Source organism: Labrus bergylta, chromosome 2, assembly GCF_963930695.1.
Source record: "Labrus bergylta chromosome 2, fLabBer1.1, whole genome shotgun sequence".
Classification (NCBI taxonomy): domain Eukaryota; kingdom Metazoa; phylum Chordata; class Actinopteri; order Labriformes; family Labridae; genus Labrus; species Labrus bergylta.
In genome coordinates this window covers 11,074,835-11,096,480 of record NC_089196.1, presented here as the reverse complement: position 1 = coordinate 11,096,480, position 21,646 = coordinate 11,074,835, and the positions used below count along the sequence as shown (strand labels likewise).

Genomic DNA, 21,646 nt, shown 5'->3' with positions numbered 1-21,646 from the left:
AGCAGCTGACGTCTCCTGTTTCCTCCTTTATTATTTAAAAGGTCACATCTGACATTTCAACATAACCACACAGGTATCAGCTACATGTTAGAGGTTGAAACACATAATGTGGAAAGGGACAGGCAACACTGTTCAACCCTTACTCTTAACTTTCACCTTGGCTATAGGCCTACCGTCAGCAATTAAAAACAAAACTAAAGCAGGGATACATATGAAGAGGAAATGTTTTTAGTAGCCTACAAACCTTCCTTGTTATGTTTCCTCAATTAGCCAGAACTACATGCTTAAAATATTGCTAAAGTGTCTTGATTACCTTTTGTTGCCTTCTTCACCAGAAAAGTCTTTATGGCTTTTGTTCCCCCTCATTTATAGTGTCACAAAAGGATGTGTCTTCCTAATGAAAGATGACGATGACCTATAGCATTTTGGATTGAAATGTGAGTTCCCTTAAGAGACAGACCTTAAACATGTTAAACTATCCTGAACAAAATCCATTTGAGGCTGAGTGAGAATGAGAATATCGAAGGAGTAATGCTGTGTGCTATGGTTGAACCTCACTACCACAGAGGACAAGTGGAAAACTTTTAAACACAGTGGCCTGTTTCACTTTTCCCTCAGGGTTACTTAAAGATTCATCTAACTTTGATGGGGCTGACCTTTATGTTTGCTCTGGTGTCTACTTACTGGGTCACAACTGAGTGATGATGAGTAACCATCAGCATTTCCCTTAAGATTATATACTGTATTTTGTTTAATCAAACTTAAGGATTTGGGATCAGTATCAATTATCTTGTTTTTGCCAGTCAAAATCAATTAACTGACAAGCCCATTGTGTGTCCATTTTGTTTTCTCCCCGGCCCCTGATTGTGATCTAATGGACTCTGTGTGTCTTTGCCGGTCGTCAAGGAGCCCAGCTTTTGAATAGAGGCACACCTGTTCCTGCTTGTGTGTGTCAATATGAGACGGTGTGTGTAAGTGTGTGTGTCTTGGTTTTTTTGACACAGGACCTTCACAGATGTGTCAGCCGCTTGTACAGAGTGACTCATGGATGTGGAGGAATTAGAAGTGAGAACACAAACTTAAGACAGAAGAGATCGCCAAAACTAACAGAGACCCAGGAATATGCCTCCAAAGAGGAAGGACAATGTTGTTATTAAAGTGGAAGATGGTAAGATATTTTTTTTTTATGTGAGCAGGCATATTATCTTGTGAAGCTTAAATAACTTTATTATTGTCTATGAATCTGTATAAAATGTAAAAGTCTTTGTTAGCTGGCAAATATATATTATTTGAGATTCAACCCCTTAATTTTGTGTATGGTTTTTTTAATTTTTAATTTTCCCTGTCCACAGTTGGGATGGATGTTGATGCTGTGATAGATAGCGGAAGTGAAGGTGAGTTTTTTTTTTTTATAGAAACAGTTGTTCATTTCCCTTCTGTCAATTTCTTTTACAACTTTTCACCAAATTTCTTCTTTGTGCCATTGATCGGCTTGAAAATATACCAAGAGCAACATTACTGTTGCACTATTGATGTTTTGCAGGATTGATGTTTTAGCTAGTAATATAAAATGTGCATTTGTCACAGAGGAGGCCAGAAGGAGAGCTAAAAACAGAAGAGTCAGACCACAACGTAAAGCAAAACGGGTCAGCGATGATGAGGAGGATGAAGATGAGGAGGATGAAGAACCAAGGAGGAAAGGACGAAAGAAAAAGGCCAAGCCCAGGGACAGTGATGAAGAAGAAGAGGAAGACAGTCGGAGTGTGAAGAGCAAAAGTTCAAGGGCCTCTAGGAGAAAAGCTGCGAAAGAGGAGAGTGAGGAGGAGAGCGAAGACGACCGACAGAAGAAGAAAAAACGAGGGAAAGGAGTTTCCAAACAGGAGAAAGAGGAGCAGAATAAGGAGAAGAAGGGACAAGTTAAGGGGAAAGAAGGGAAGGACAAAGGTGGTGAGAAGGACAGGAAAAAGAAGAGTGGGAAGTTTAGCAGGTGCAGTATTCTCTGAGAGCTTCCTCTCACTTACATGCGCGCTCCACACACCTGTATTCAGTCTAAAGCAGTAACCCTGACAGACTCTGGTGATGAAACATTGAAACAGTTGAAAACAGTTGTATTAATGACATGAATGACATAATAATAATTCCATATTTCCCTACTGCATATACAGTATATTGAATTGTTAATGTAGCATGGTGAACACGTTGAAGTCAGACAGACTTTTAGCTGCTCTCAGTTGGTGTAGGCACATTAGTTTATTCATTATTTACCTCTGGCTTAAAACAAAGGCAACAGAACTAAACATCCACATTTCTGTCCTGTTACAAGACATTGTTTTAACTTTTAGCTAGTAGCAGAAGTCTGATTTCAGTCCATGCACATCCAAAGCATGGCTCCTAAACCTGCAAATTTAAATAATTTCATAAAGTTGCTAACCCTTTTTTATGGCTACAGGCTTTCCCCAGGTTGGCCATTCAAAACAAATGTTAATACATTTGTGTAGGAAGAAATGGTTAGACTTCATATCATACCAACTAGCTCTTCTCTAGCACAACCTTGAATTTTTAGCATTGCTAGTTTCTTTGGAGGTTGCATTATGCATTACAATTACTTGAATTGAAGCTTAGGCATTATGGTCCCATGCTGAAGTTTAACAGCAATAGCTGCATTTTTACTTTTTATGCAATCTCATAGTAACAGGTTAACATGCCAGAATGTGTTAATTAAAACTTAACACAGAGCGAGTACAGAAGAGGCCGAAATAAATTATGAATAATAGTAAGGTGAAAGTATGACATGTCCTTACTTATTTTTAACACCTCAATATGCACCAACATACATTGCTTCACAGCAATAAATGTAGAACTGAAAATTGAGTTTTAATTAGCAAGAAACATGAACCTGACACAATTAAAAACATTAATTTACAAGATTAATCTTATAGTGTCTATTTGTTGGATAGCTCACCACTTATCTGTGAATAGGAAACTAACTGTTGAAGGCCTCAGCATTTGACAGCTCTTTCCCTTTATCAGCTCTTCTTCCTCTGACTCTGACTCTGACGACCAATCGCTGTCCGAAGGTGAGATCGAAGCCCTAAAGGAACAGGTAGAGGAGAAGAAGAAACAGATTGCTACTTTAAGGAACAAACCTTGGCGCATAAAGAGAAGACTCGTAATACTAAAGTAAAAAGAAAAACAGTTGCAATCTTTTAACTCAATCTTTTAACTCTGCCTCCTTTGTGCTCCTTTCCTTTTTTTGTTTTGATGTTTAGTTTATTTTGTCTTTTTGATCCTTTACTATTATTTAGACGTGCTATCCTTGAAGCCTACCATCACTCATGTCATGTACATGTGATGTCGATCTTGCATTATTAAAACTTTTTAAATTTGGCTTTAGATGTTTGGTACTTTTGTTTATAAGTCCTGTGAATTGTGGAAACACAAAGAAGTCAGAGCAGGTTTCTTATAACCCTTAATTGTCAAAATGCAAATCAAGGCTATACCTCTTCTAGGAAACACAACATTTGTAGAACTCAACTCTGCCTTGAATGACATGCAAAAAATGACTCACACACACACACACACACACACACACACACACACACACACACACACATAGCAATTACCTTAAATCCCCACCTGTTAAAAACCTCTGAAAATGATTACATGCCTAAATTCATCAAAGCAATTTCCTATTACGTTTTTTTTTCGATTGCTATGACAATTTTTTCAATTTTCCTAAACTCTTAACACACCAACACACGAAAACACACAATTGGCAAAACAGTTAATTTCATGCTCAAAACCACCCATTGTAAACTAGTCAATCACATCACCATGTCATAAAAAACACTAACATCAGATGGAATAATAGAAACTGCATTACTTTACGTGTCAGATCTGCCCTTATACAATAGACAGTATATTGTATTGATCATAGATTGTGTTTAGCACTGCATTTTCTTTTGAAGCCTCTCTAAATTTCTGTTTTGTTGGGTTAAGTAAATGCATGTGTTTTGATTCTTTTGCTGCAGGAAATCAAAACAAAAAAGAATGACCCATATCAGAGTAGCTTTATAAAATACGGTTTATGAGAAGAAGAAGACAGACAGGTAGTATTTCATTGTCAGCAATCACCATGTTGATAATGGCAAGTTCCTGTTCTTCATTTAGGGGCTTTCCTCTGCCCCCTGAGGGAGGTACAGTTACAGTTAGAAATCAGAGGCTTACAGTAACTGTAATACTAGATAAAAATTATTACACTTTGCAGTAGGATAAGTCATTATACAATATCCTACCTGTTGGTTTCTTGAAAAATCTGGATGTGTCCCGTCTAAAATTTGACTGTACTCGTTCACCAGCCATTCTGTATGCTAACCCATGGTTTATGACATGGTCTATGATAGTAGCTCTTATTTCATCAGTTACCGTAGCTCTGGTCCTTCTTTGAGCGCCACCACACATTCTAACTCCTCTCCCTCTACCTTATCCTCGTCCAGGTATTACTCTCCCTTGCTGTTGTCCCACTCCTCTCCCATGTCCTGGTACTCGTCTGCATTTTGACACCCTGGACACTTTACGCGCTGACACTTTACTCATTAGACTGTTTACATTTTCTACATTTAGAATATTTATACTTTTTTCTTTTCTTATCTTACAGTATATTTCTACATTTACTGTATATGTATTACTGTAGTAATTTTTGAGTGTTTATTGTGTGGCCTTGCTTACTGTAACAGTTTTTGTCTGTTGAGCATGTGACAAATCTTGAATCTTCCTCTCCCTTGTCCTGGTACTCGTCTTCCTCTCCCTCTCGAGGCATTGTATTTACTTTCTTTATGTTGCTCTATATTGTTCCTTTTGCACACAAGATCAGCCCAAAGATGTCCTTTTTTACTGTATAACATATGGTCATGCGATTGAAAGAACCTCAACCCCTGAGTGTGTTCCTATGGGAATCAGCTGTGATTTATATTTTTACATAACTTCAATCAGCTGTTTCTCAGTAGCAATGGAAACAAATACAGGGGGTATATATGTGTTTCAATCTCCAATATGAACAGCTAGCCACTTAGACTTTAGCCTATAGGTTAGGTTTAGAACATGATGTTATTTGTTCTGACATACAATATGAAATCATCAGTAAATTTGGCTGTAAAAATCCATTGTTTTGGTCTTGGTTAAGCTTGTGTGTAAAAGAAGTTCAAATTTGTGTTAAATGTATGCATTTTGTGTCTAAGCAACAATAAATGTGTCAGTTGCATAGCCTTCAGAGATGGATGTTGTGCTAACTGTGGTCAGAGTTTAGGAAAATTGTTAGAAGTATTGAAAAAAGTGTCATAGCAATCGAAAAAAACTGTAATGTAAAATTAATATACACAGCAGCACAGACTAGACTGTTTGTAGTTGAGCCTGTTGGAGATGTTCCTCTTTGTGTTACAAGACTGTAAACACATCCGGCTAGCTTGGCAGGGCAAAGGCTAAGTCTACTGTTGGTCAGTGTGTTTGTACTCTGTGAGTATGTTTCTTTAAGCACAGATCATTGTAAGTAATGGAACTGGATAGGTGCACTGCCTTAACTTTTTCATGAGTCTGACACTGTTTCACGCATGTTGTGGCTTATTGACTCACTAGCTGCCAAGTCTTGATACTGTATACAGTGTACCATCAATCAGTAAACTATCCAAATCCTGAAGCTTTAACAATCTGGTACTCCTAACTCATTTGTTAATAGGTCACGCTTTTCAGTGAATTTAATTGGTTGGTGTTTGTGTTACTGTTTTTAGGGAGGCTCAAGATTTTGTTGAGAAATATGAAGGAGCTCTTGGTAAAGGTAAAGGCAAGAGGCTGTATGCATTCAAAGTCATGATGGCCAAGGTAATCTGCTCCAAAATAATTCAAACATTTTCATGAGTTTGACAGTGTTAAAATAACCATTATATGCCTTTTTTTTAAATTTCAGAAATGGATCAAGTTTAAACGTGACTTTGAGAACTTCAAAACAGCCTGTATACCCTGGGAGAGGAAGATAAAGGATGTGGAAAGTTGGTACAACCATATCTGAATAACTGAATGTATAAAATAACATGGTATAGAGTTTCTAAGTGAAGTTGTGTTTTCCTAATTGCAGGTCACTTTGGATCATCTGTGGCGTCCTATTTTATCTTTCTGAGGTGGATGTACGGTCTGAATCTGGTCCTGTTTGGGTTCATGTTTGGCCTGGTGATTGTGCCTGAGGTACAGTCTCCTTCACAGATGATCTTAGCAGGTATAAGCTGATGTAGCTGATACTAAACATGCTTTCCTTCTCTTTTTTTCACCTTCCTCCCTCTCCTCTGTGTTTAGCTCCTTATGGGTCTTCCATACGGCTCCATTCCCAGAAAAATTGTACCTCGAGCTGAGCAGGACACCGCCATGGACTTCTCCGTGCTCTTTGACTTTCGAGTGAGAATTTTAGCTTTATTTATTATTTTTTACTCAAGTTATGTCAAGACTACAGGTGGACAATATTACTAAAACACGAGTAAAAGATAGGCAATGTTAAATACTGATGTTTGATTTTTTTTTTAAGCTATCCTAGCATCACAGATGTAAGGCTTGAACAGTCGGTTGGTTCCATTTATGGTTCCAAGAGGATAAATCTTAATAGCTTTGTTGATCCTCTGACTTTTCTATTCCCCCCCCCCATCATCGGTTTAAAATTTCACTGAGACACTGATCAGGAATTACCACGAGCCTCCTCTGCTCTTTGAGTTTTGTGCTAATTAGCAAGCATGTTTGCAAGCTAGACTGAAAAGGGGAAAATGATAACCGGTAATTAGCATACCTTAATAACCTGTTCGTATCTTCATTGTGAGCACATTAGTTATGCTAACATTATCATTTATCTAAGCACTATTGCTACATCAAAGTGATACTGACAATTGTAGAAAACAGAAAAGTTCCATAACTAGAGATACCTATAATGGACAACTGATGTTTCAAACACGAGTCTGTTCTACCAATCTATCGTCTTTCAGGACCATTTTTCAAAACACCCCACTTTACAGCATTAAGAAACATGTTTACTTGATTTCTAGTATCCCCATGACAACTGACTTATTGAAAGCTCAAAGTTATGAATATTCATTGACATAGCAGCTTTGATTGGTGGGGGCCACAAGCTGCCTGCTGGGCCTCATGAGCTAATTTGAGTCCCTGCAGTTCCCCAATTCTCCTAATTTGGTTACCCCATTCTCCAAAATACCAAGACAATGATGGTCAAAGTGACCACTCAAGGCTTCAAAATATTAATTCTCAAAACAACAGGTGACGTTAAGGAGCTGTTGTCTACTTCTTATATACAGTCATGGTGTACATGGTGTATGAGTGTTCATTTATTTTTATTTTGCGTAACTCATCAACAGGGATACTGCAAGTACTCCTTTTTGTTCTATGGCTACTACAACAGTGAACGGACCATTGGGGTGCTGCAGTTCAAACTTCCACTGTCGTACCTGCTGGTGGGAGTTGGCATCTTTGGATACAGCCTGATGGTTGTCATAAGAACGTAAGACAAGACACATACATTTGAGCAATATCATCAATAACACCCAAATAAATATTTTAGTCTCTTTCATAGGGATATTTCTAACAACTAGTTTCCCAGTCAATTAAACGGAAATTTAAATTCTGGCTAGTCGACTACACCAAAGGTGAGAAAACTGTCATATTTCGGTCTTCCTTGCATCCAAATGCCTGTGCTGCAGTGTCGTAGTCAAGTCACCAAACCTCAAGTCTGAAGAAGAATTCTGAGTCCAGTCATAGTCGAATCCCTGTCACCTGAGTCCGCATCCATTCATTAATTAATTTAATTACGTTAAATGCGTTTAGCTGACCCTGAACATTCTGTGTGTCCGGGTTGTAGAGCATTATGGCAGTATGGAAGTATACACTAAGCAGATCCACAGCCCAAACTAGTGGTGGGTTGCTGTGTTACAACTTAGACACAACATTTGACCAACATTGAGGGCCTACATTAACAGAAATATTAAAGGTGCACTATGGAGTTTTGGTGGTTAAATTTGAAAGGTGGAGAAGTGAAACTATTCTATGCTATATTTTCTGAACTATATACACAAACTTTACTTAAAAAAGGGTACCTCGAACAATGTTTAAAGCTTAAAAGCTACCAGGAGCTTAAAAGCTACGGTTCACTGTTGCGGGCCCCCCACCATAACTTATCTTCAAACAGTATTACAGGGACCAAATTTTCCTCTGAGGACAGTTTGTGTATAGAGTTATGAACATATACCACAGAATCTGTACACTTCTCCAACTTTCAAATGTCTCTACCAAAACTACATAGATGCACATTTAAGAATTAATTGAACTGACAAGTAATTGTTGGTGCAGACTAATGAGGGTGACAACATTTAACTGTTTAGTCGCTCACATCCATACCCTGTTATATGGTCTTATCTTTTTCCCTTCTCAGGATGGCTCGTAATTCAAATGAAGGGGGGGATGGGGCAGAGGAGGGAGAGTTCACCTTCAGCTGGAAGATGTTCACCAGCTGGGACTACCTGATAGGAAACCCTGAGACTGCAGACAATAAGTATGCCTCCATTACAACCAGCTTCAAGGTTAGCAGGTGTGTGTTGAACTGTGTGTGAGTGCATTGAACTTAAACTCCTATACATCAGCAATCTTAGATGACCAGGATGTGAAGAATAGCAAAAAAAAAAAAAGTTATATGTTTAAGAGTTTGAAATGACAGGAATAAGAAATTTAGCCCAGGGAAGCAATGTGTGAACACAACAATGTGCAATTTGTCCGTCAAACTGGTTTAATTTTGCCCGTTTGTAGGAATCCATCGTAGATGAACAGGAGAGCCAGAAAGATGAAAACATCCATCTACGCCGGTTCCTTAGGGTTCTGGCAAACTTTTTGATCCTGTGCAGCCTAGGAGGCAGTGGATTTCTCATCTACTTTGTGGTGAAACGTTCTCAGGAGTTTTCTAATATGGAGAACGAAGATCTCTCGTGGTTGGAAAAGAACGAGGCATGTCAAAGCGAAACCTTTTCATTTTTCCTACCCTTGGGCTCACAGTCTTTCATGTTATCCTTTGAAGAGAAAACAAGAACATCTGAAAGTTAGGAGAGATGAGGAAAATGACAGAAAAAAAGTGGGTTTCTAACGCCACCATTCTCCTGCTCGATGTGTCAGGTGGAGTTGGTGATGTCTCTGCTTGGCCTGGTGTGTCCTCCTCTGTTTGAGACAATTGCAGAGCTGGAGGACTATCACCCTCGTGTTGCCCTCAAGTGGCAGCTGGGACGAATCTTTGCCCTCTTCCTGGGAAACCTTTACACCTTCCTCTTCGCCTTGTTTGATGAAGTTACAGCCAAGGTATGACAGAAAAGCCAGTATGTGTTATTCTGTGTCATTTTCTGAATCGTCACCTTTTAAAAGCAAAAGTTTGTACACTGATATGCTTGCAAATGGAGAGTAAGATGAGAAGATCAAGAGATCGCCTCTTTCAACACTGCAGCCAGCAGTCTGTTAGCCTACAGTAGCTTAGCACAAAGACTGGTAAAGGTGAGGCAGCTAATCTGTCTCCTTGCTCAAGCACAATTCAAGATAGCTAGCTATATAATATTCTTTGTTTAATCCATACAAATCATTTGAAAGGACATTACAAAGTGTCTGAACTGATGACTTTATCACTGTTTTATTTGATCTAAAAAGTGCCTTTTTTAGTTTGTACAATATATCTATTTTACATACAAATTTGCAAGTGCTACATTTTGCAGAATCTTTTTCATGTGATGTTAACTAGTTGTTTCCACTCTTGGTGCTAAACTAAACTAAGCTAACAGACACCTGGCTGTATGTCATATTTTCAAGATGGATGTGAAAGTGCTATCGATCTTAGCACAAATTATAGGCATTTCAGAATCAGATGGGAAAATGCGGTTGTTACAGTTGCTATAAACACAATATAGCAGTAGAAATATAGTTGTATACAAATTAAATATTCATAAAATAGAATAGGAATTTAAGATATCAAACAATAAGTACAAGAAATAAGCAATACATACAAAAAGATGCAAAACACTTCATTCATTTCAAGCCTAAAAACTATATCATCCCCTAAAGGGTGGCTTAGTGATAGAGTGTTTGTTTCTCAGCCAGACGGTTGGTGGTTTGATCCTCAGCCCCTGCAGTCTACATGCCACAGTGTCATTGGGCAAGCCACTGAACTCAGAGTTGCTCCCAAAGGCATAGTCATAGCTAAATGTGTTTGAATGTGTTTGAAGTCCTGAGAGGCAGTTCTTTATGTTGCACGTTAACTTAGATACATTTGATATTCCTTGTCTTGTCTATGAGTTTTTTTTGGTTTTCCTCAGTTGGAGAGCGAGAAGGCAATCAAGAATGCCACTGAATGGGCTTTAAATCAGTACATTGCCAACTACAGCTCCCACTACAACACTACAAACGTGCCTCCCCAGAATGTTGACCCAGCCGACACCCTCAGAGGACCCTGTTGGGAGACTGCAGTGGGAATAGTCAGTAGTGTCATTTCATAGCCTTATCATAAAGAAGACACACAATTTCAGAGCTCCTTGGCCTGTTTTGTGTTTGTTTTAATCTCTTTTGCTTCTAATGCTGTGTAGGAGTTTGTGAAGCTGATCGTATCGGACATGCAGGTGACCTATTTGTCCATCCTGATTGGAGACTTCATACGAGCCGTCCTCGTGCGCTACTTGAACTACTGCTGGTGCTGGGACCTGGAGGCTGGGTTTGTGAGTACTTACAGTGTGTGTGTCAGTGGGTCAATGTGTTTCCTGGGACTTGTGTTTATTGTTCATTTGTTTAAATCATGTAAAAAAATGGAATTAATTATATATATATATATATATATATATATTTAAGTGTAACCTCTGTGAATCGGTTGGCACCTGAATCCAACAAAACACTAAGCAAGTTCAATATCCATGTAAGATAAAAAATAAGAGTGACATTTTAGTACAAATAGCTACCATGTCTTTCAGTTATTATTGGACATTGTGTTTGTATAACTCAATTTGTAAAAGAATCCAAGTCAACCTGATACCACACAATGACATCTGGCAAGACAGCTGATATCATCCCTAACATCATCATTTAAACAGGACACCGCAATGGGAACTTAATTACTGAGACAGAGAAGAAGGGCGGACGACAGAAAGAGAGAGAAGCAAACGCAAAGTGTAACAACCTAGTTATTGTTGACTTAATAACCATGTTAAGCATGTTTTTGGGTTTATTTCAGCCTTCATACGGAGAGTTTGACATCAGTGGAAATGTTTTAGGACTGATCTTCAATCAAGGAATGATATGGTGAATGACAACACAAGCTTTTTTTTTTCTTTATTGGATGATTTCTCTAGCTCATTAATCTCCTAATTATCCTGCATTTACTAATAAATATGTAAATTGTTTGACTGTTAATATTGGAGCCACATTGTTGCAAAAGTTACTCAAACTTATTACTTCAAAATACTAAACAGAGACTCATTGGATTTGACTAAATTAATGTTTAAAAGTTGACACAGTATTTTTTTAATAGTGATGCTCACCTTGCTGTTTTTTTCTCAGGATGGGAGCGTTTTATTGTCCAGGTCTGGTGGGTCTGAATGTTTTGCGTCTCCTGGTCTCGATGTACTACCAGTGCTGGGCCGTGATGTGCTGTAACGTTCCTCATGAACGGGTTTTTAAGGCCTCGGGGTCTAACAACTTCTACATGGGCCTGTTGCTGCTTGTGCTGTTCCTCAGCCTGCTCCCTGTTGTCTACACCATCATGACTTTGTCCCCATCCTTTGACTGTGGACCGTTCAGGTCAGTAAGAGAGAGAGGAGACTAAAATGGTAAACTGAATGATGATGAATTATAAAATAATCTCACAAAATTAGATTGTTGGGCTAGTTCATGATGAATTCATCTGCATGTTAAAATATCTCTAATCAGAATATAAACTCAGTCAATCTTTCTCAAACATTATATAGAGTTAATTAATCAAGATGTCCAAATTAGACTGAATAATGCCCCCCTCCTCTCACAACAATATGGCGTTATAGATAGCTTTTAGCATGGTCACTCTGCTAGTGGACATTTTCCGTCACATTTCTATCTTTCCCAGAACAATTGGATGGATTATGATGGAATTGTGTCTGCATAGACAAGTTTCTATATAGGCCCTACTGAAACAAGTAAGTCTAATGCTTTTCCGATCATACTCACTGTCAGTGTGTGTTCATCTAGAACGCTAACAAGCTGAACTGAAGTCATTTTAGAGAAACAAAATACCCCAAAAACTTCTAGAAGCATATTAGCATTTAATGTTTATCTTGTAAGCAAACTCTCATTAGCATTTAGCTAAACTTTGCCGAAGTAAAGAAGGCTATTTAAGACCCTTTACCATGGCTATGTCTTGTCTATGATGCAATTTCACATGTCCATCTCCAGTAGCTTAAGCTATTTTCTATGTAACAGAGCTAGTGGTACTTTTATGTATATTTGTTTTTACATTGTTCATTACAAGTTCAATAGGAATATTTCATGCAGTAGTAGTATGTTTGTTCCATGATACCGTTTTTACTTACCGTACTGTAGCCCTTAGAGACAGTCCTCAAAAGAAAGCTTATATTTGTTGGCTTTACTTCCAAGGTACTGTTTACAAACACAAATGTATTTTAGCAGGACGAACCATATTAATTATTATCTCAAGGTCATTTTGATCTCTGGTCCTTCAGCAGGTTTCTAAAGCACATAAAAATAACGACTACTACTACTAAAAGTCTTATATTACAATTTGTTGGTAACTTATTAACCAAAAATGAATTCCCCTCCTCCAGTGGTCAAGAGAAGATGTATGATGTGGTCATGGAAACTATAGATAAGGATCTACCCTCCTTTATAGGGAACATTTTTGTATATGCAACTAATCCTGGACTCATCATGCCTGCTGTCCTCCTCATGGTGTGAGTATCATTCAATTGTTTAATACTTTTCTACAAATAACAAATTACAAATTACAAATTACAAATTACAAAGGGCCGTTCAATGTACAGGAGTTGAATGGAAAAGTAATAATGACATTCAAAAACATGATGTGGTCTATCTTGTAAAGTTTGACTACACTAAACAACTGTACAGTTCCATGGTTATTACTACATTTCACATCTTTTATGCATTATGTATACACTAACTGGATTGTGTGCATGATTGTCTTTGTTTGATTACAGTTTCTTTTCAAATATTGTCATGGCATAGTGAGATTGTAAAGGAAAATGTTTCTGTACAAGATGAAATTGGAAGCAATTTCTTGTATGCAAATTGCTTTCTCCCATTGTGTCTCATCTTGTTCTACCACAAGGGGGCACCAGACTCAGACATACTGAAATATAAGAGTCTGATTTGTTCTATTTTGTGTCCTAAATTAGTTTAATTTAAACATTAAGATAATAAAAATACCAGAATCAGTTGTTGAAAGTTTAGTCACAGAACTTGAGGATCTCTTGTTAAGAGTGTTATTTACTGGCTATGGTCTAAGATACTGTCCCGTTTATAGTGGCTCTCACCTTAAAGATTTATAATACTGTATAACAGGTTGGCCATCTACTACCTGAACGCGGTGTCAAAAGGATACCAACAAGCAAACTTGGACCTTAAAAAGAAGATGAAAATGGTTAATAGTGCAAATTATTCTCTCATTATTTTTCAATCTGCTAAATATAATATTTGATAAAACTGAAGACTCTCATGTTTTATTCTTGCACTGTTTAGGCTCGGGATGAGGAGAAGAACCGCAGGAACAACAAGGACAGTACTAATCAAGTAATGAAAGACTTAGAGGACCTGCTCCCAGACAAGTCTCTGATACCTCCTCCAACTGAGGAAGAGCCACCCCCTCCTGGTAAACACACACACTGCACACACCCTTGCATATTCCTTTACTGCATGTGCTATCATACTATTTGCATTCATTTTTCTTACTTTCTGTCTCTTAGATGTTGTGATTGAGAAGGGCAGCAAGTCTCCTAAAATTAAGCCAGGTGCAGCAGGAAAAGGGGTTAAACTACAAAAAGATGTGTCATTGGCTGCCACAAACCCCAGAGCTCCTGTCAACCGTGCCCCGGGGCCACGGAGAGCCCCTCCTGGAAATGCCAGAGGGCCTCAACCTGGACCTGGGAGAGGAAGAGGTCGGGGTGGGCCTCCAAGACAATAAGAGTCATGATTCTTGGACTGAAATCCAACACATAACAACCAGTATCTGCTGACCTCTGAGGTCATATTCCTACTATCTGTGCCACTAGAAAAAAAAACACATTTTATAATTCTGTAAATGAAATTGATTGACAGATTAACGCTTCTCTTTTAGAATAATGATATCCTTACATTTATTTGCCTTTATTATAAGCATTAAAAGCAGTAATTTACACATACCAATTCATAAGGTATTGTTTGCTTCCACGGCTAAACAGGAAGGATTCATCTGAACACGGGATGTAACATTTATCCATGTTTACTTGTGAAGATAGCAACAGATACATTTATTCAACCTGGGGATGCTCTAACTCCAGTGCAGATGTATTCTCCAAGTCCACACCAGAGCAGGTGAGATAGCACCACAACAGTAACTGAACAACTACCCAGAATCAACGGTCACTTGTGTAGTTAAGAAGCAAGGTAACAGTTAACAGAGATTATTTAAACTGAATGATATAATGTGGGAGCCATAATAGTACTGGTACAACAGTATATATATATGCTTAACTGAAAAGGCCCAAAAAGTTCTACAATGAGCTTAGTGAGGAGTTAAAGATGAGTTGGGACATTGAGTAAAGAAGATGGAGTCAGACATCACTGGTTTAACTGTATTCCTAACACAACTACAGAAAATATCAACGAATAAACAAAGACAACAGCTCAGAAGCTTCATGTAATACAGACAAAAGCAGGATCACGTTTACGGCTTTGCAATCAGTTAATGGGTTTCTGTAATAAAAATGGTCAACAATTTAATTGAGTAAGAAAACTCTGTAAATAGAATGATTCATGTATTTTTTTTGTATGACATTGTCCAATTAAAATTATTATTTTTTGCAAAGTGCTATTTAAGTGGTTACCTTTGAACAAAAAGTCTCTCATTACACAACAAACACAGATTCAAAAGGCATGCTTTCCACTTAACAATAAAATGCATCTCAAATAATACATTAGAGGATTATCGATGGATGAGAGTCAATATAGTCAGACTAATATAAAGAAAACAAGACGTTACACAGATGAGAATACAAAAGAAATATGTATATGAGGAGAAACGACAGGAATATATGATCATGGAGTGAAGCGGAACTGATAATGCCTCCAAAATATACTGATGCCTTCTGATTATTTACATTTTCTGAGAATTAGAAGCCATTGGGTAGAAGAGACATCAAAATGCAGAAAAAAAAAAACGTCCTGTGATATGACAGCATTAAGAGTTCTTCTTTGAGACTTTGATGGTGACCGCCTTAACCTCCGTGTACTCCTGAAGAGCGTATTCCCCCCTGAAAACAAAAGGAAAACATGCAATATGTTAAGAAGAAGTGATGCGTTTATGTGTGATGTTTTCCTTCCATAAGTAATAATGAGTTATCAAGAGATGGTGAGGTAGCCTGTAGGCACGAATCAGTGAAAACAAGTCTCTGCAACTCATCTCTTACTATAGATTATTAAATAGTTTATTTTAATTCACATGTATTCCCAACAAAAGCATGCCAGCACTGACAGTGTAGTGAAGGACAGAGCTATTTGTAATAAAATGCAGGACTGCACCTTTTTTTTTTGGAACATTGCCATTAAATTAACAATATAAACAGAATTGACTATTTGCAGGATGATACACTGTAAAATAAGAAATCACATTTATGACCCCTTTCTCTTGTCAAAAGACCTCTGACTCATTGTGTGCCTCCATTTCTGAAAACTAACCTGCACCTCTGAGTGTCAGCCATGAAAAATCTAAAATAATATCTAATGGTATCACTCACAGTTCTCTGCCATTCCCAGACATCTTGAAGCCACCAAAGGGACACTGTGCACTCATGGCATTGTAGCAGTTCACCCTAAAAAAAGGAAATAGAAGGTTCCCCTTAGTCCATAAAATCGCAGGTTGTAATTTTACACAAGATATAACAATGTAGGGGGAAAAAAAAGGAAAATTAGATTATTTATCAAATTTTGTTCTTGAGCTACCACCCCTGGACTGCTACAGCTACTTTTTTGAGTTTGATTCCTACCAGACCATGCCAGCCTGCAGGGCGGAGGAGACTGTGAGGGCTTTGTCAATGTCGTTTGTAAACACTCCTGCTGCCAGGCCGTAGTGTGTGGCGTTCGCCCTCTGGATGACTTCATGGACGCTTCGGAAACACATGATCTGCTGCACTGGACCAAAAATCTAAGAGGGAGGGTAAAGTGTGGACAAGGATGAAAAGGTAACATGAGGAGGAATTTCACAACCAAGTGAGAGATTTAGGACTCAGATGATCATGGGTAAGATCAAGTGGGCTTCTGTCTGTGCAGGTGTTTTAGAACAGGGTACCTCTTCTTTGGCGATACGCATTTCATCTGAGACATTTGAGAAGACAGTGGGTTGGATAAAAAGCCCCTGCTGATCCCATGAGAAGCCCCCACACTCAAGAGTGGCCCCTTCCCTCTTCCCGCTCTCTATCAGCTCCATTATCTTATCAAACTGCTTCTGGTCGATCTGCAGAAATAAAGCAGCTCAAATTATTTTTCTGAAGGTATTTTGGGTCATCCATTTAAACCACTGTTGAATAAAAAGAGTTGCTGAACTGTCTCTTGTACCTGTGGTCCTTGGTCAACCCCAGGCACTAATGGGTTTCCTAAGACTTTGGATTTGGCTCTCTCCACACTGAGGCGGACAAACTCTTCGTAGATCGGCTCCTCTACAAACACCCTGGATCCAGCCAGACAGCACTGCCCCTGGTTAAAGAACAGACCACTGTGGGCCTGCTCCACTGCGTACTCTACTGCAGTGCAGACATGAACACAAATGAAAGCATGAGACTATGTAGTTACTAAGCTTCATTTACGACCAGGAAAATCTAAGCAAGTTGTTTTTCATCTACACTTAAAGTGCAGTAACATGTGAATCAATTAAATGTACTCAGTCTAGTCTGCTGTCTCTACTGAGCAGATCATCAAACCTGTTTAATACCTCTTTTTCATACAATATTGTTCCTATAGATGAACAACCATTTTTAAAGCCTCTTGTCCTCCTTATTAGTACAAATAATCAAATCCCTGCATTCAATATAGAATATGCACACAATCCACATGGTAAAGGCACAAAAAGAATACTTCATTAGTATTTATAAAGTAATCCTTCACTACTCACAGTCACAGTCTGCAAAAACAATATTTGGGTTTTTTCCACCAAGCTCCAGTGTAACTCTTTTAAGGTTGCTGTCACCTGCAGCCTTCTGGATAAGTTTCCCAACCTGGCAACCAAAGACAACATCAGATACACAGTAACACTGCAGTGAACAAGTTCATAGAAATAGTTGCAAAGACACTAAAGCTGTAGAAGACAAAATAAGAGAAATCTGATGAAATTGCCATTTATTTCAAAGGATACTAACAGCAGTAGATCCAGTGAAGGCTATTTTGTCTATGTCCATGTGGTGGGAAATGGCACTGCCTGCTGTATGACCATAACCTGGCACCACATTCACCACACCTGGGGGAAATCCAGCCTGAGCCCCAAGAGAAGTGGAAGAAATTAAATACATGACTCATCTTTAACTGGGACACAATCTTAGTCCTCTACTTTTTACAATTGCAGATTTTGGTTAATTGTTTTTGTCCACATATTCTTTGTTCTTTTATTGTTGGCAGACAGGGGAGATAATAACTCAGGCACCTCTTTGATGAGTGCAGCCATGTGCAGTGCTGATAACGGGGTCTGCTCTGCAGGTTTGATGACTACAGTGTTCCCGCAGCAAAGGGCAGGAGCGATCTTCCATGCAAACATCATCAATGGGAAGTTCCACTGAAGCAAAAAAAACTATATGTTTTTTGGTATTCAAGTTGCAAGTTCTGTTCACATTCATCTCATGGTTCATACATGCTACACATGGTTCTTGATTTTTGAGGTCTTGGATAAATACTTTGCCAAATGTATCCATGTTGTTGATTTGAATAAACAAGTTAACATTATTGCCCATGCTTAACTAGTCAATGACTGAATTCCTGCACATGTAAAATATAAATGTAAATTAAAGTTTTTAATATTTTGCCTAAAACAACAGATTATTTTACACAGAAGTGTAAAAGCGATAATGCTGGTCCTTAATAAATTGAAGCCTTGCTCATTACAGTTTCCATAGTTTCTGTTGAATCACTGATTGAGGTAAACAATGTCATGCATCAAGTCTTGTGTTTATAGGGAATGCTGTTTCCACTTACAGGAATGATCTGGCCACATACTCCAATGGGCTCATGCCGTGTGTAAGTGAAATACTCTCCATCTAAAAACAGAAATACAGTTATTGAAAACATGGCAATATCTAATAAAAATCTATTCTTTAAAGTTGTTAGAACCCATAGTGCTTGTGCCGACTAGTGAAAAAAGTGTTTCTCACCTACAGGGATGGTTTTGCCGTGAATCTTGTCTGCCCAGCCTCCATAATATCTCAAGGTTTTGATTGAGGCCAACAGATCTACAAAATATGCCAAGAGGAACACTTTTCCAGAGTCCAGACTCTCTAGTGTCTACGAATACAAAAGACAACAAATATTGGGCTTCATTCTTTCCCCTACAAACAGTTTTATCTGAAACAATATTGTAAACCATAATTCACTATATGTTTGCATGTTTTTCTCACTGCCAGTATTAGCCGGTCTCGCTCCACTAAGTCAGCAAGTCTGTTAAGTAGTTGACCTCGGTCTGAGGCGTCCATGGATCGCCATGGTGACCCTGACTGGAAGGCAGCTCTGGCACTACTCACTGCCTCGTCCACATCTTCCTACAAGAGGTGCAAGATGAGAGTAGATCACAAAACTTTACTCAAGTCAGATAAGTTTTACTTGCATGACCCCAAATCCCATTTCACAAATTTGCCTTAAGAACACTGTCTGTCCATAAACACCTGTTTCAGATAAGGAAGAGTCAATAAAAAGTATTTTCATTGGGGAAAAAATGGAGAAAAAAACTATTTAGACGCCTTTGCATCTTCATAGTATACATACTCATGCTCTTTTACTTTAATATACTCACTTGGTCGGCCTCCTCCACTTCACAAAGCAGGTTCCCTGTAGCAGGATTATAGACAGGAAGCTTTCTCCTGCTGCAAGACTCCTGCCACTGGTTATTGATGAATAACTGTGATAACAGAGTGAAATTATAGAAGAATAAAACCTGTAGAAACAGCTTCCTCAAGTACATTTATTCCTCATGGCGGAATCTCCCACACAGATTAACTGAAAAGAGATCAAAGACCGTCCTAAACACACAGTGCAGTGTATCAGCTCACCTCAGCCTGATACAGTTAATAACAGGCTGCCTTTATTTATAAGGGAATCCTTTTATTCCTTGTTATATCACATGAGCAACATCTGCATGCTATATAGCTTAAATAGTATTTACAAGAAATCCAATCAAACAGAAAACTAAATGACCTACATACCCTATGCATTTCACTATAGCCCTAACAAAGACCAAACTGGAGTTGTCTTTTCACTGTTAGAGCTAACCTTGGTGTATTGAATGGGGGGATCTGGGATGGGCATGGGCAGGGCATGCGGCTCAGCTCCATCTACATGCTCCGGGTGGTTGCATCCGTTCTCAGAGTTCATGTTGCCATTTTTTCTCACTGAAAAACACAAAAGGAAGACATTGAGCTTGTTTCTGTGCATACATGTGTTTATCCATACACTGTTCTGCATGTGTATGTGAACAGTTGATTGTGAAAGTTAATATATGGACTACTGAGTGAGAATAGCTGCTTTCCCACACCATAACCCTGTGCTGGAGAGAAGGTGTGCCAAATTAGGTACTGGCAACGTCAGCAGGGTAACACCACAGGGTCAAGGGTCAAGACTGGCACTGTAAAGTCAGGTTCACTCTGAGCTGTGGACTGGACTGACCCTGTCTGAGGAGAGAACATCGAAGAACAGCAGGAAGCAAGCCAAAGGAAAATACCAAGAGAAGTGTGCTTCATCATATTTGCCAGACAGCTCAAAGCATTGAAGAGAGGAAGGAAACAGACAAGGGTACGATTACAAAAAAATGATTTAGAATATTTCACCTTACATGCAGAGGCATATGGAACAACTTTGTAGCCTAAATCTTTAGTTTCCTGTAATCTAGATGAATCTATAAATAGTATTAAATAACCTTAATTATAGAAAAGGAAATTGACAATAGTCCATCTCCATTTACAATATAAAGCAATTAACTTAAAATTAATGTGTTTAGTTTTTAGTAATCCCAGTAAATAGAAGAAATCGACTTTTACAATAATTTCCCTAATAATTAATACAAAAATTGAAAAAAAAAAAAGTTTGAATATTGTGCTGAATTTTCAGTTCGCCACTTCTTCTGACCAGACTTAGCCTGACTTCACAGCTCTTAAAAACTGTAAGCTACTTGACTTATGTTAAATGAGTTTGACGTAAAAGGTAAGGCAATTAAACAAGCACAGTAGGCTACTTAAAATAAACAAATGTAATTCAATGATCTTTGGATAATGCATTAAATACTAGAAAGTTAAGAAAATTAGCAGAAATAATAATAAACAAATAAAATAAATGAAATCTCAAAAAAATAAAAATAAGACTTGTAATAGAATAGCCTACAAATATTATATAAGGTTGAGTCAAAGACAGTGCAACAATAAAGTTGTAAACCTATGATAACAGAGTGAAAGTGGCACAAGTGTAAAATCCAGTAAAAGCTTACCTGTAGTTTTAAATACAAAACACATCTTTTTTTTCTGTCAGTTTAAGGGTATAAATTAAACGTTTTTCTCACCTGTGGAATATGCAGGTGGGTTTCCTCCGGTTGGAGTAGTTCCCTCCCCGGTCACCGGCATGTTTCCGCTCTCTAGTCTCTCCGTCAGTGGACAACAGCCCGCCGAGCAGCTTTATAGACCCGCCGCTCTCTGCTCTGCTCCGCAATCAAGAAAGCTGCAGCATCACGCACGATCACGCACCGGGAGTCCTCCTTGGTCCTCCGAGGGTCCTCTGCACGCGCCAATCACCGTTCAGACGGAACCAATCCCTTCACCTCACGTGCCCCGGGCGGGAGGCGCGCGCACTGCTTTTAGTCATGAAGAACAAGAGCCTCTGCTTAGGTCTATAGTAAGTTTTTCCTAAAACGTGCCCAATTTATTGTTAATTTAAAGACATTTTTAGTTTGCATTTTATGCTTATTAAATAGTTTTGAGTCAGGAAACGCACGTTCAAGCTAACTGAATTACTCGATTTATCTTAAGACGACTTTAATTTCAACCCTTACTACTGCTAGTAAACTTTGTTGTATTTTTAGACGTATAGGCCTGTACCATATCTATACATTTCCCTTTCCCTTCATTTTTCTTTACTTTCATGTTCCTAC

General features: G+C 38.4%; 2 protein-coding genes across 2 annotated transcripts; one reads left to right on the top strand and one right to left on the bottom strand.

Moving 5' to 3' along the window:
• Nucleotides 1-1,122: 1,122 nt before the first annotated feature.
• On the top strand, nucleotides 1,123-14,255 carry tmc2b (transmembrane channel-like 2b). The gene is made up of 20 exons (XM_029277154.2): nucleotides 1,123-1,168; nucleotides 1,353-1,394; nucleotides 1,588-1,987; nucleotides 3,031-3,180; nucleotides 5,784-5,874; nucleotides 5,960-6,041; nucleotides 6,128-6,234; nucleotides 6,343-6,441; nucleotides 7,404-7,546; nucleotides 8,474-8,621; nucleotides 8,845-9,039; nucleotides 9,205-9,384; nucleotides 10,386-10,544; nucleotides 10,653-10,781; nucleotides 11,291-11,358; nucleotides 11,617-11,856; nucleotides 12,873-12,998; nucleotides 13,627-13,705; nucleotides 13,804-13,933; nucleotides 14,028-14,255. Exons 1-20 carry the CDS (start codon nucleotides 1,123-1,125, stop codon nucleotides 14,243-14,245), a joined length of 2,832 nt encoding a protein of 943 aa, XP_029132987.1. The 3' UTR covers nucleotides 14,246-14,255.
• A 160-nt stretch (nucleotides 14,256-14,415) lies between these two features.
• LOC109983374 (aldehyde dehydrogenase 1A1) lies at nucleotides 14,416-21,293 on the bottom strand. The gene is made up of 14 exons (XM_020633068.3): nucleotides 21,062-21,293; nucleotides 19,783-19,901; nucleotides 19,307-19,411; nucleotides 18,915-19,055; nucleotides 18,672-18,801; nucleotides 18,496-18,557; nucleotides 17,951-18,079; nucleotides 17,670-17,783; nucleotides 17,426-17,528; nucleotides 16,873-17,057; nucleotides 16,607-16,771; nucleotides 16,305-16,462; nucleotides 16,056-16,130; nucleotides 14,416-15,572 (listed from the first exon to the last, which is right to left on the bottom strand). The coding sequence occupies exons 1-14, from the start codon at nucleotides 21,120-21,122 to the stop codon at nucleotides 15,500-15,502; spliced, it is 1,620 nt and encodes a 539-aa protein (XP_020488724.1). The 5' UTR covers nucleotides 21,123-21,293; the 3' UTR covers nucleotides 14,416-15,499.
• Between the last annotated feature and the right edge of the window lie 353 nt (nucleotides 21,294-21,646).